Source organism: Hirundo rustica, chromosome 12, assembly GCF_015227805.2.
Source record: "Hirundo rustica isolate bHirRus1 chromosome 12, bHirRus1.pri.v3, whole genome shotgun sequence".
Classification (NCBI taxonomy): domain Eukaryota; kingdom Metazoa; phylum Chordata; class Aves; order Passeriformes; family Hirundinidae; genus Hirundo; species Hirundo rustica.
Window position 1 is genome coordinate 6,788,775 of NC_053461.1, and position 14,644 is coordinate 6,803,418.

General features: G+C 40.2%; 1 protein-coding gene across 1 annotated transcript in view; it reads left to right on the top strand.

The window, feature by feature from the left end:
• IPPK (inositol-pentakisphosphate 2-kinase) overlaps window positions 1-14,644 on the top strand; it is a 29,829-nt gene that overhangs the window by 3,651 nt on the left and 11,534 nt on the right. Inside the window, exons 2-4 of the mRNA XM_040076090.2 lie at window positions 9,812-9,859; window positions 13,465-13,560; window positions 14,327-14,393. Of these exons, the coding sequence (XP_039932024.1) occupies window positions 9,812-9,859; window positions 13,465-13,560; window positions 14,327-14,393 (211 nt within the window). The remainder of the gene's footprint in view (window positions 1-9,811; window positions 9,860-13,464; window positions 13,561-14,326; window positions 14,394-14,644) is intronic.

Sequence of the window (14,644 nt, forward strand, 5' to 3'; positions counted from 1 at the left end):
GGTGAAACATGCTTGTACTCTGCAGTAGTTGCTTTATGACATGGAATGTGGACATTTCTCCTGGCCTCTGTTTTACTTCTTGTGTGTTGAGATATTGTGGTAACCAAAAGTCTAATTTCGAAATACATTTGAACATTAAACCTGTATTTCAGGGTGAGCATGGGGAAGTGGAAAATAGGAGGTTTTTTCCCCCCCAGCTTGGTTTATTTGGTGAGACGGTCTAGAACAACCTTGGCACATGCTTGCAAACGGTTGTGGTTTATGGCTTCAGATGCCTGGATTGTTAGTGTTCATCTGCTTAATGTCATGGAAAGTTTGCAGCTCCAGCAGATATCTTTGGGTTTTGGTACAGGAGTTAATTACTAAACGCATAAACCATTTCCAGAGCATCTGTGAGCTTACAAGTAGGAAAAGGGAAAGGAGGGGAGACAGAGAAGGTAAGTGCTAAGCTAAGTTCTAAGCTAAGGAGTCTGGATGAGGGTGTCAAGCCAGGTAATCAGGCTCACAGAAGATTCTCAAAATCAGTTCCTGTAGTAAATAATATGTCTCTTCTCTTTGTTATTTATCTTCCCTTCAAGCCCTGTGCTGAAGTTGGAGGATGTTCCAGTGCTGTGTTAGAAGCATCCTTCCCCATCCTTGTTCTGACTGCACGGGGGACTGTAGTGAGCAGCGGTGCAGGGAGAGAGGGATATCTTGTATTTTAGCAGCAGTGGCTGTTTTCACCGTGTCTGTAGCTGCTTCTGCTGGCACTTGCATTATGATGGCTGCTAAGCATGTGCAGGAATTCACTTTCTGCATGGGGGGAGAGGGATCTGGTTTGGGATTTTGAAGTAACTCTATGAGAAGGGGCTTTGTGTCAAATTAGGGTAGATAATTGTTGCTCATAATGCCTTTGCATTATGAAATAGTTTTCCTGTGGCTGGTTCGTTGTTTTGTTTATAAGAATAATGACAAGTTCAGTTCTGTTGCAGTAAACTTACTTGAGGAGGGGACAGGATTGTATGTTTAGGTAGAAGGGTGTTGCCAAAAGAGTAGAAAGCTTCTGGTATGAATGAATTAGTTATCTACAGCTTTCCACTGGTCTTGTTTGGCAGAAAGGGATGATGCTGATCATTAATTGCCGTCTTGTTGAGAGAATCTTCTTAAGATGCTTTTTCTGATGATGTCATTTTGTACAAGTCCCGAAACTTTTGTGGCCTGTTTCTTCTGTTGTTTTACTCTGTGGAGTTGCCTGAATCTGTTTAGTGCTATTGTAGTTTGTGTAAGTACTGACATCCCTCAAAATTCCAAGTTGTTCCTGAGAAATTCCAGGTCCCTGACTATAAAGCAATTTTTTTTTAATATATTTTTCAGTTGTGTTCTGATTGTTTTAGTGGTGGTGTTTTTTTTTTTTTTTTTTTTTTTTTTTTTTTTTTTTTTTTTTTTTTTTAATTAATATCTATGAATGTCTTGATTTCTTGAAAATATAGAACAGGCTGCTGATTCCTGTATTAAAAATCTTCAGTCAGCTGTTCTTGTGGTTATAAATACAATAGTTTATTATTAATGGCCTTCTCTTAATATTGCTCTGATTTAAAATATGGCCACATTCTGTTCTCTTGGTTCTTCTACAGAAAGATATCACCAGAAAAGGTAAAATGCAACTATTGTTGAATTTTATTTTGACTAATGGGAAAGGCATAGTTTTGGTAAGAGTTGACCTTAAACATTTTTGTCTCCATGATGAGGTTCTTCTATTTACATTACAAACCTGTGCTAATTCTTACTTCTGATGGATTTGGGAATCATGTAATGTAGGGAGGAGTTTTGTTTCTGATTCTATAGAATTTTCTGCCTTTTTAATTTCATAGGGCATTTCTTTGACCTGGCTTCTCCAGCATTGTTTTTTGTTGTTTTTTTGGGTTGGGGGGGGGTGGGGCGTGTGGGCATATCTCAGCAGTGTTTAACTCTAAACATTGTTTAACAAAAGCCCCACACCTGCACACCTTTTGCCTACTTAGACAAAAGGACGGGGAGACAGCTTGATGACTAAAGGTATTTGTCCTTCTTTCTTAGTTGTCGTTGTTTTTGAATTTTTTTTTAAGTTTTATTTACTTATTGAGAACAAGTAGAGGAGCTTCTGCCCAAACTGACTGAAGCAGCAATGCAAGCCAGTAGGAAAAGCCAAGTATGTGATCAGGGTGTGTCATCAGTGAAAAAGGAAGAGGATGCCTGTCCTGCTGTGAACAATAATGAAGTTTTACTGACAGAGGGCAATCACCAGCTTGAGCTGGAATTTGGGAATCTTTGTGACACCTGTATTAAACTGTAGCATTCCTTGCATCGACCTTGGCTAATTGATATTTAGATACACATCTATGGTCAGTGGATGAAAAAACAAAAAGACAGTTTTGTATTTGTTTGTATTTAGCTCTTTGGCTAAACAGGTACAACTGTGACTGTGGATGCCATAGCTAATTGAACTAACTCTACTTGATTACAATCTACAAAGGTTTTACTATAAACAAAGAATTAAAAGTTGGCAGTACTTCCAATTCAGTGAATTAGCTGTGAAGCTTTCTATTGCCACACACTTCCCTCAAGTTATTAGGCTGAGTCAACATCAAGGAATTTTGATTCTTGATTGGGATTTCAATTCCATATTGTACTGATAGTTAAATTTAAAATTTTCTCGTGTTTACCAGGTTTCTGCACTGGAAGGATGCTCTGAATGCAGAGCAGTTTAGTGTCTTCCCTGAAGTGAAAGGGAAGGTATCGGGACTGAATGTAGAGAGGAAACAGAGCAGAAAGACAGCAATTAAAACTTTTCTTATGTGAGTTCCTTAGGTTTTGTAGATGCAGATGGGAAAACACAGCATGTGTGTGGATGGGGATGGGAGACAGAAGCTCTGTGGTCTAACACTGATCCCATATAGCAGCCACTATTTAACTGCAGCAGCAGCATCAGCACCTCTCTCTTCCTTGCAGAATACTTGCTTCAGAGGCGCTATCTTTTGCTAATGATGAGTGTTGGAACACACTTGTCTTTTGGTGACCTTCTTTGGAAATTCAAACTCTACTTTGGGTCTATTTTTTTCTTTTTTGAGTGACTTTTGAGAATGCTGAAGGCTGTATGCAGTGAAAATGGAAAACAAATCCTGGTTTTGCAGTCAAGCTCAGGAGGTCAATAGCCTTGATTAAAAATGATCCCGGTTTTATTCTGGCTGGGCTCAGTGCTAGCTCAAACTTGAATGAGTTCCTTTTGCAGTTGAGATGAAGTTTTTATCATAAAAAGATTTCCTTTGTGTCTGTTACAAGTGCTTGTAATGCAGTGATGGAGTTTCTGTGCCTTTCCTGTGCTGCTCCTGTGTCTGCCTGGAGCTGACAGTGGCCGTGGGTCGGTTCCTTTGGATGAAGCAGCCTGCCTGACCCAAAGCTGTGAAACAGTGCCCAGTCTAAGAGCCTACTTTATTCATTCTTGTGGTTCTTCCTCCTTCCCAGCTTTTTAGTGCCTGGTCCTTTTGCCTCGGTGGATTTCTCTGTGACATGGAATAAGGTGTCAAGGAGGTGTTCTGACCTTGAACTGTGCTCCCTGACCTGCTTTTACTCGGGAAAGAGCAGAGTCACTGGATTCTACAAGAGCACAAGGCTTACTTAGGTACCTTCTGGCTGAGTTGTTCTGGATGTTGAGAATTATTCACTTGTTCTAACTGTCTCTTTAATTATTGAACTTCGTTCTAATCCCTCTTACTGTTTTGCCTCTTTATTTCCTCCCCCCCATTAATAATTTCCTGGAACGCCTGGTTTCCCCAACATAACATCAGATGACTTGGCAGCTTAATGCTGGGAACTGTGTGTTACTGATAGAGAGGGCTTCAGGGCAGCTTAAAGGGAGGAAGCTGAGGATGTGTTTTAATGTTCTGATTGGTACAACTCACCTGTTTACAGATGGACGAGTTATTTGATACTCTTTTAAATGTTAAGGACCATTTTTTCCTTGTTTCACAGCAAGGATGTCAGGGCTGTGTGCTGTGCTAATGCACACTGAGGGCCAGATATCAATGGGTTTATTCATCCTGTTCTCTCTCTGGTATGTGTTTCCACCTCGTACCAGTGGGTGTATCACTTGATATCATTTCAGGTACTCTGATTAGCTGGTTTGGCTGAAGGGCAAACATTTCCTTTTCAGTCTTGCAGAGTGCAATCGTTAAATTCTCTCGGAATTGGTACCACCTGTGTATTGCAAGGTTATAGAAGCTTAGCTATAAAGTGAAACCTGAGGTAGTGCTTGACTCTCAAGGGAATCAAGATCATAACCAAGCAGGAAAAAAAATAAATTGGAAAGAGCACCTGAAGTCTGATGCAAGCTGTGAACTCTGTGCTAAAGAAAACAAGTATGGAGGGTTTGCTTTCAAATAATGGTTTGCCATATTGAATGGTGTCAAGTCAGATGCCATACCAGAAATCCTTTATTCATGTTAAGAAATAAAACCATTGTTCATCAAGGATTCCTGTGCTAAATAAAAGAGTATTGTTCCAGTTTCTGAATGCTTCTTTGCACTGTGTGTGAGCAATTGCTAAACTTCCTCCTTACTGGCAGGAAATGTAGCTTTCCTCACTTTGTTTTGTGTGATCTTATCCACCTTATGTAGAACAAAACTTAGTGGGAAAACAATTGTGTATGATATTACCAGTGTATTTCATTTAAAAGCTGCCAAATTTTCTAGCCCTTAGTTTGTTTCCATCTCTTACTCTTCACATTGCACAGCACACTGACCTTGGATGAGGAGACCTTTAGAAATGTCTTGTGTTGAGTGTCATGAAGGTAAGCTTTGGCTGAAGTGCCTGGGCAGTGTGGTGGACATGTTTTCACTGAGTTCTATCATTTCTCAGGAAGAGCTCTCTCTGTCACTGTCTTTTCTGAGATGTGAAGATAACACTTCTTGGTCCATTTTTCTCCTTCCCAGAAATTGCATTTTCTGAGTAGAAAACAATTGTTTTCTGTTCAAATCCCTCAAACTAGAATTGGAATTGAAGGGTTGTGGGATGTAAATTTGGAATAATAATAAAAAAAGAATATTTTTTTTTAGTTGAGAAATACTGCATGCAGCTGCAGTGTGCTACTTCAGGAATAGCTTAATATCAGCTAAACAATTCCATAGTTCATGTTGAGAACCCTTGGAACTGTCCGTAATCAGAATTTGCATATCACTGTGTTCAGTTTGTCTCCCTCCCTTGGACTGAAAATTAGAATGTGCTTTCTGTAGGTGTCATTGCTGTAGGTTGTTGTAAACCCACAATGATTAGATTATTATGAATAACCACAGTGGCAGGTCTGGCATCCTTAGAGCCGTGTTTGATAAGTTCTTGGTAGTGCTTCAGGGTCAGCAAAACAGTGAATTAGTTAACCAGTTATAAAGAAATTCAGAGCCTTTAAAGACACTATTTTCTCTAAAAGTATTTGACTTTGTATCTTCATCTCCTTTGGCAGCGGTTGGTGGTGGTGTGTGAAATTAGTTGCAAAAAATAGCAGAGTAAGAATTGTAGAGAAGATTTGTTACCAGTCTTTGAGAGTGTTTCACCCCATGTTTATAATTGGAAAGTTGTGACTTTTATATGCACAACTTTAAAAGAAAGATGGTTTTTCTTACTCTCTTTCTGTATTGTGTGCCTTTTTAAGCAACCGGTAGGTAACTCTGTCATGTAAAATTACAGATGGTGCCTGCAAAAATACTGGTGAGTCTTTAGATGCCAGAATTTATGAGGTGGTGTGGATAGAGGGAGGTGATGGGTGTGGGAAGCGGGGTGGGGCTCCTTTGGGACTTAAAAAGTCCCTTCTCAGAGTCTTGTTCTCTTCCAGTCCATCATACATGTGAGCACAAGCTGGGAATCAACGAGATGAGAATCTTTTCCTGTTTGGGAAGGAGATGTCAGAGTAGTGCTTTGCCTCCAGACAAAAGCAGTTAATGCGTGCTGCTTGAATAATAACAGAGTAATAACAAATGACGTGAACCTGCTTATTTGGAAAAGGAGAAGCTGATGTTTCCCAGGCTTTGTGTTTGGACAGGCTAATTCGTTGTATTTTTTGTACAGAAACTTATTTTAAACCCGCGTGAGCAGAGGGAAAATACACATCTTTCTGTATATCTAAGCAATTTTACCAGCAGTTGAACTGATTTTAATTTTTCCTATTTCTTTCACTACCACCAACTCTTATCTAGATTTTTGTTACTAATGTAGCAAGAGACCTGAAAAAAAATCTCCATGATGCAAACGAGGTTGTTCCCTGGAGGGGAATATCAAGATTATAGATTTGCCCCAGTTATATTTAACTTCTAAAAGCTCTCCAGTTCAGGAGGCCTGCATTTTATGACAGTGAGGTCATAGAATAAGGTCGATATCAAACACCAAGCTGTAAAGAAACAAATGCAAGCTTTTATCCTGGTTTCATAATGCTACTGCCTAATCCAAAGTACCTGGATTGATGTCATATTTTGGCCGAGCTACCAGGGATTACTTTATTTTTCGGATTTTATTGAGTACGATTAATATAATAGCTGTAGTAACTGCTCCGGAGAATAAAAATGCTTAGAGGCAAGCTTTGGGACCAAGGCCAGGACACTGTTTTTTCCCAGGACACACGAGGACAAGAGCTGTGTGTGTGCGCATCCCGCTGGTTCTGTGATGCCACCGATTCTGAGTATTTTCACAGCTCCTCCCACAGCTCCTTCTCTCCTTATTGGCAGTCCTTAACTTTGTTCTGCTCTAACCCAAACAGTTGCTCGGTGATGAGGTGCTAAAGAAGCGTTTGCCTTTCTTGGTGGGGCTGTAAACTGCAGGCTGCGGACTCCAAATGCTGTGGCTTGGGGTCGAGCTCCTCCGGAACACTTCTGGTTACATCATCTCCGGCGCAGCGCTTGTGGATGTGTTTGCAGAGATGCAAGTTTTGCTATCCTTGTTGCCAGTGTTTGTTTTCAGTTTTCCATAACAATTGGGAATGGTTGTTGTTGTAGCCCTGGTGTGGTCCTGGAGCCACAAGAGCATTGTTATCTGCTATCAAGCTGCTCTGCTCTCATGTGAGAGTTGTCCTTAAATACCTTACTTGAGAGTAAGAGCACTTGTATGTGATGTTCTGATGGGCTGGTTATTTTTAGTCTTTTGTCACTAAATGGAGACTGAACATATGCAGGGATTAAAAATAATTGTAGAGAATTCTTCCTTTGAATTAATTATTTTTCTAACTTATCTTACATCAGAAGATATGAAGCCTTTTAATGTTTTATGTGTGACATTTGCCTACACCATGCGCTGTTTCTTTTCTTTCGCTTCTGCTTGCAGCCTGCTTTTTTTTATCTTTTTCTCTCTCTGGGACTGTTACCCAGCTCACTAAATACTCTGATAGTGACAGTGCTAGGCACCTCTGTAAGCCCTTCCACTGGTTGTGGAAAAGGAAATTTAGGAAGCATTGGGGTCTAGTTGATCTGGTTCTCAAAGTGCAAAGGAGTAGTGACAACCTCTTCAGAGATCCATTCCCTTTGGGATTTGGGTCATTCTCGTGCATGCAGATCAGTATGGCACATATTTTGTGTTCAATCTGTAAATATATAAAAAAAAAAAAAAAAAAAAAAAAAATTGAAGGCATTTTAAGATAACTGGCAAAAAGCTCATGGCAACAACCACCCACAATATTTCCAAGTAAAGAATCAGCCAAGTGAATCAGGAATGCAATAGCATGAAAAATGTGGGCCAATATTTTTGGTGGTGATACTTCTGAAGCAGTGGGCCTCTGTGACATCTGATGGGTTAACCTTGATGCTGGAAGTGGAACTGGTATTGAAATGCACAAAGGGATGGATCTAGCTGGAAACTTGCCTCAAAAATAGGAAAGAAGTGTTTTGAGGGTTTTTTTTTTGAAGTTTGGTTTGGGGTGGGTTTTTGTTTGTTGGTGGTTTTGTGTTTTTTTTTTTTAATTTCCTCTAGTCATCTAATAGTCTTATTAAAATGTAGTGTGGGCTGGCTGGTTAAGGGTATCTTTGAACAGTGCTGTGTTTCCTTTTGACATCTTTAGACCAGCAACATGTTCTTCTTTTACCATATGTAATTTTGGTCATTTTGCCAAATCAGAAATGACTTGCTGATGAACAAATACTGTCCTGATTCCTTTGAGAGAAAATCAGGTTTTCCAGGGCACTGGTTGGCATCTTGGCTGGGAACTGATTAAAAGATGAATATCTACACTAGCCTTGAAAGATTATGGAATCGTGTTTCTGAATGGATGAGAAGTGATAATCAGATCACTCCATCACTGCTCCACTTACTTATGAATAATTAAAGCAGGAGATCCAAATGGCTGAAATACTGTAAGAGTAACACGCTCTGCACACAGAGCTACAGGCTCTGTTACCCGTGTGTAGGGCATGGTATGAGAGGAAGTGCCAAATCCAGGTGACTCTAATTACCACCCTGGTGGTGTCTCATTTGCTCTTGGGACACTCATCTTCCAGGCCAAATCAATTAACAGCAAAGTGTCCTTTTATGTGAGAGTGTTTTCCAGATGTGGGTGAATGATGAGATTTATGGTGGCGTGGGACTTTTTACATCTGGAAGGGGCCTTGTCTGGGTTTCAGTGGCAATGTCTGAACCTGGACCTAGTTTCATTGTTTTGGACGGCACACTGTCGTTAGTTTTGCTCTTTCTCTCCATGTTAGTAATTAAAGATACCTGCAGCTCTCTCCCTCAGCCTGTGCAGAAACAGCTTTTAGCTCTGAAATACGGAATAGATCCAGTGCTGTCATGCTATGTGAAATTTTTTAATGGCAAATAATTTGGAAGGGAAAAAGCTTGGATTCCATAAACTTGAAGTGCAACTGGGACATTTTGTCTGCATTGTCTTTGTCAGCGAATCCAAGTGTACTTCTGTGGTAGTGCTTTAAATGGCATGTAATACTTTTTGTTGTGTCTTGGGAAGGCCCACATGGAGACAGACTGGCTAAGGGATAACTCTGGAAAACAGCTGCTTGTCTCTACCCTCTGTGGTGTCCAGTTGTTGGTAGCCCCATTGTACCTGAACAGGCTGAACCACATCAGTGGAAGTAAATATCTCTAGGATCAGATATTTAGCCAGACCAGAGGCAGCGCTGTATGTTGCCTTTTAAAAAGTTCCTTAACACCGTGTCAGGCTTTGATTTTAATATGTAAAGTCTCAAGCTTTTTGAATTGTTACAAAACCGATAAAAATTGTAAAAATTACAAAAATTAGTGAGTTTTTCCTATGGTAAAGTTTTTTTATGGTAAAATATTTGGAAACCTGCTATATTTGTTCCTATGTTATTGTATTTACTCTGCAGCAGTTTGAAAGTAGCAGGGTTTAGTTTAATGTTAGGTTCACCTGTGTAGCTGCTGCTGGTAGCTGCTAAGTGTCTCCTTAATAATTTGCAATGCTGTGCTGATACTGTGAGTGGAGTGGGCCTTGTATCTCTTTCAGAGAGCTCCAGTGCACAAATGCCAGGGTGTGGGTGTTGGTGGTTCCATCTGAGCTTTCCAGATTCTCAGAGCAGTGCTGTAAGCTAAGGGAGCATTTCCCTGCTGCACTTGGTGACTGGAAGTGCAGAGTGGCTGCAGTGGCCACCTTGTTAAACTGATGGCAGAGCTGGCAGCAGACGTTGCTGTGTTCGATTTCAGCTGGCGTATTTGATTTCAAGTTGAGTTCTAAATGTGCTTTTCTGTTTTGGTTATTTTTTCCTTAATTTTTCAGAGAAGTAGATTGTGGAATCAGACAATTGTGCTGTTCAGAAATGCTAACGAAACCCTCTTCTTTCGTGTTTTTCTCCAGCGCTGTGTGGTGCTGCGGTTTCTCAAGTCCCCCCCCAACCAGAATAAGGTAAGATACAAACACGTCCTGTTGTGAATGCCCTTGGGTAAACTAATAGCCAGCGTGAGGAGAAACAAGAGACCTGTGAAAGGGCTGTGACTGGCAGGAGTAAGAACAAATGCCTGTTTTGAAATGCGCCTGTGTTTCAGGGGCTTTGGCAACAGGAGGAAATCTGAGGTTGTCTTTTGTAACTGGGATGATGTGAGGCTCACACCAAGAGCTCCGTGTGGGGCAGGGTGTGAGGCTGCCGTGTGTCAGAGGGCAGAGCTTCTGTAAGGGCAGCTGTGGCAATGCTCCATATCCCCCCTGGGAGCCCAGGGATTTCCTGGCTGTAGCCAGGTGGGACAGAACTGCTGTCATGGTCAAAATCTGCTGTTGACCACCTATTCAGCAGCTAAAAAGCCATGGAATCTGAACAAACTCATGAAATGTTCACAGAATACTCTGTCAGTGAGTGATTTTAGTGTTCTGTCTGTCTAAAAGAACGTGGCAGGACACAATCTTCCAGTTGCTTTGATGGCACACTAAGGTTTTCCTGCTCGAGAAGGAGCTGAAGTGAGTCACTTTAGATTTCTTTTAACAGGGATAAAAACTGATAAAAACCCAAAGGTGGAGCATAAACATAGCAGTGGTTTGAGTTACAACAGCTCCTGAACCACAGCTTTGTGAGGCACAGTGACACAGTGACAGGTTGTTCTGATGAGGGAAATACAAAAAGCATTGGGGCTCTACTGAGAACTGGGGTGTGGGCTTCATTTTAGGAAAAAAGAAACAAGGATGAATGGAAAGTACATATCTAGAAAAAGCATTTTATTGCTTTAAATCAGGAAGATGAATGTGAAAAACATTCATTTTAACAAGGGACAAGGGAGAAGTTGTCAAAGTAGAGGAAGGCAAAATTAGTGAACACAGCATATGTATGAGTTATTTGATGGTCTTTCTGCTACTATTTAACTTGAAAAAAAGACCTGGTAAAACCAAAGTATAATTCAGGTGGATTTTTGAGCTGCTTATGTTGGCAGGATTTCAGAAATGTATCTTGTGCTTCCGTAGTAGCCCAAGATAATAATGTTTAGTGTTAACAAGAACAGTGATGAGTCCAGTGCATCACAAGAAAGGAAGCAGTGCTTATCTCAATTTTCAGTATAGCGGGAGAGGACTAGACCGTAACTTTATGTAAAAAGTCAGTCTGTTGCAGTTCATTTAAGAAAACAGAACACTGAGTACCTGCCCCTTTTCCTTTTAATGTATTTTTTAAAATTTTAAGTTCAAAGAGATTGTTGCATCGTATTTGTTTTTGAAAAATCGGCGAAGTATGAGAAAGTCACAAAGGAGGGTAGGAAGTGACTTTTCAGTTACCCACCACAGCACTGAGCCTGGGCATACACATTCCAGTGTTGCATTTTGAGGAGAGCTGGCTCCACTGTTCTGCATTTGCCTTGCATTGGGAGCACAATTCCCATTGTGATACACAATTCCCTCTAAATAAAAGATTTTGTAATTTGAATATATTTACTTATTTTGGTGATTGATTTTTTTTTTAAAGGACCATTTTTTCTCGGGGGAGAACAGAATAAATATTTTATCAGATCAGTAAACAAATCCCAGAGATTCACAGTTTTGAACTTGCACATAGCAACAGTGACAGGGAAAATGGTTTTTTTTAGGAGTAACCTGTATTCCTGACTTAAGCAAAATGAGTTAGGCTCTGAAGTGTTCTGTGTCTGTGCATGACATCACAGATCATCCAAGGTAAACAGCGCTGAAGGAAGCAGTTCAAGCAAAATATTTTCTAGTAATACACACACTGAAATTCAGATGTGAACAAATAGGTCTCTGTCTCTTCTGCTTAACTCCTTTGGAAAAGATGAAGAAGTCTGGATGCTGCTTTGTATTTTTAATTATCTGTTTAATTATGAATTTGGGATCAGATAATCCAGTAGTTGAACAAGGTGGTATTATTGTGAATTGCAACCTTGTTATGATTGAAAAATACTCAATAATGCAACTGTGGGGCTTGCATTGCTTCAATAGCCAAGTGTCAGGCCTCATGGAGTGCTTTTTATTGCATATTGCTATTTTAGTATATGATCTTCATGAAAGAATTAAAAAAAATATATTGTATAAAGCCTATTAGAGTTTTGGTGAATGAGCTGGCAGTAATGATGGGTCCTTCAAAAGCTTTTCATCTTAGTGGTTTTTGATATTAAAAGGTGATGCTCAAGTAGCCTGTTAGTTGTTTTTTTGTTTCATTTAGATATATCAAATATACTTGTTCTTAAAAGATGTTTTAAGCTTGATTTATAATTTTATGGTTGTATTGATCTTTTTAACTGGTGAGTCTTTCCATGTAGTAGAAGTGGCAGCAGTAAATTTTAATGAAAAGCTTATTTCTCAGTCTGAGTCTTTGTATATATGTTAAAAAACCCCAAGCAAACAAAACACAAACCTGTGGGAGCTGTGTATGTCAGCAAACCAGGTCAGAACCATCTGTAAATGGGAATTAGCAGAGATTTCTGTTACTGATGAGATGATGTAATGTTCCTTCTCACCATTCAGGATCTGGATAAGGTAAAGAAGGGGTTGTGTTGTCGTTTGTGATTAGTGCTGAATGTGATCTTTCCTCCCTTCTCTAGGCTATGTCAGTGTCTGGGTGTTGTCCTTTAGTATTTTATTTTCTCTTACTCTGCTCTGTTTGTATTTTTCCCTCCTGCTGGTTTTTCCTCTTTGATTTTCTACTATGTTCCCAAGTACATAGCAAGTGTTGCACTTGCTTTTCCTCTGCTTAATCTTATTGTGAAGTTTTAAATGGTTTTTGTATATGTGTTACAAAAGGACAGAATATCTTGAGGTTGTCTGTTGTAACAATAAAATACTTTGCAGAGCAGCAGAGTGTGCTGGAGTGCTGGGAATGGGATGATGTTGCTGTAAAGGTCCTTTGCTCCCTCCTCAAGGAGCGGGGGAGTCTGTGCAGGCTTGACTGTGCAGTTGTCCCTGTCCTGCTTCCAGTACTCACGGAGCTTCCTTTCTACCTTTTGGCTTCCTGTCTTGTAGAAGACCTTGGTGTTTCCTTGTGAAATTACAGGATATCACATTAGAGTAAGATTTTTCACTGTCTGGGGCAGGATTTGGCACAGATGGCAAGTTCTGTACCTCTTCATGCTGAGGTTTGGGATATGGCTCAGTCTTTGCAGCCACTCTCTTTCCAATCTCCATGATGTGTTTTGTAACACTCCAAGCCTCTTCTGCACTGCAGCTGTTGGGCACCTCTTTGGACTAGACTCTTTTGCTGGAGTTCTCTGATCTGTTTTAAGAATAATGGTCAGAGAAGGTCTTGAGCAATCTCCCCTTCTTCCACCTTTATCACTTTCTCTGCTTTCCTCTGAAACCGAAGAAGAATCATCTTTTCTGACCATATTCTGTTTGTCCCAGCCCCTGAGGCAGCAGTGAGGAAACAGATTTAGTACATTTGATGTGTCTGCTTGACTTCAGTGCGCACTGACCTGCCAAACTCAGCAATTAAGTTATTCGTTCAATCACTGACCAGGATGTGTGTGTTCTGGAGTGTTGTTATCATTATTTTGGAGCTCAATTACTACATTTCTGTCTTCCAGACTCCAGAGGAAATACTACAGCATCTGCAAAACATTGTAGACTTTGGAAAACATGTGATGAAGCAGTTCTTTGGGGAGAACTACGTTCACCATGGGGTAAATGATTTGTTTTTACAATAAATGGCTTAGGCATTGTAAACACTTGTGTTTCCCCAAACGCTGAGTGCCAGTGAAAGGAACTAACAGGGTTTGCAAGATACACACAAGAAGCATTTGGATGCAAACAGGGGCCCTGCTCTTTGCTGATGAGGTGATTGGATTGTACTCAATGGTTTGGCTATTTCAAGCTGCTGATGAAAAGTGTGGCCATTTCTTTGCTCTGCTTTAGACAAGAGGGGTGTGTGTGTGAGAGAGATTTTTAGACTAACTGCAAAACAAGGGGAGAAACTTGGTTAATATAAATTGTTAAGGTTTCTGTGCAGTCAGAAGTCACCTTTTCCCTGCCCTGTTCCTCAGGGCAGCCAGATCTTGTTCACTGAACATCAGGTAAGTGAAAAAGTTACAGCTTCACCTGGAACTTGAGTTACGCAGTTCTGCCTTGGAAGGGTGGGATGTGAGCCATGGGACTTTTTCATTCCTGGGAAGGACAAAATGATGCAGGTTCCTTCACACACAAACTTGCATTGAAAATGCTCTTTGTCATTAATTTATTTAAATTTGTCCTTGGTTTTTATAGAGGAAGAGGTGTTGCCTGTGATTGCAGGTGCAGGTGATCACAGACAGTGAATCAGAGGGAGAAGCTGCTGACTGTGTACTCCAGTGTGTTCTGTGTAACCCACTGAACTTTGCTGTTCCATTTCAAGACTCCCAAACTGAGTATTAATTTTTGCATTAAAATGTTTTCTTTCTTTTTTCCCAATAGGAAATTATTCAACTGCCTTTAGACTTTGTAAGACAGCTCTGTTTGAAAATCCAGCCAGAGAGGCCAGGTAAGTGTCAGGGATGGGATTACAAAGAGGCTTCCTCAAGCTGTAAAGCATTCTTCTTTGTTCTAAAGTTAAAAAAAAGAAGCATCACATTACAGAATATAACAAAGCTTTTTTTAATATTTAGATAATGATAAATTGAAAATTTATTGTGGAAGAAATGGGTTGTGTTCTGGAATTAAAAGTACTGATAGCTCTAAAATGGGCAAAGAGATCGATCCTCGTGGTGTCTTATGTTCCCAAATGTTTTTGAG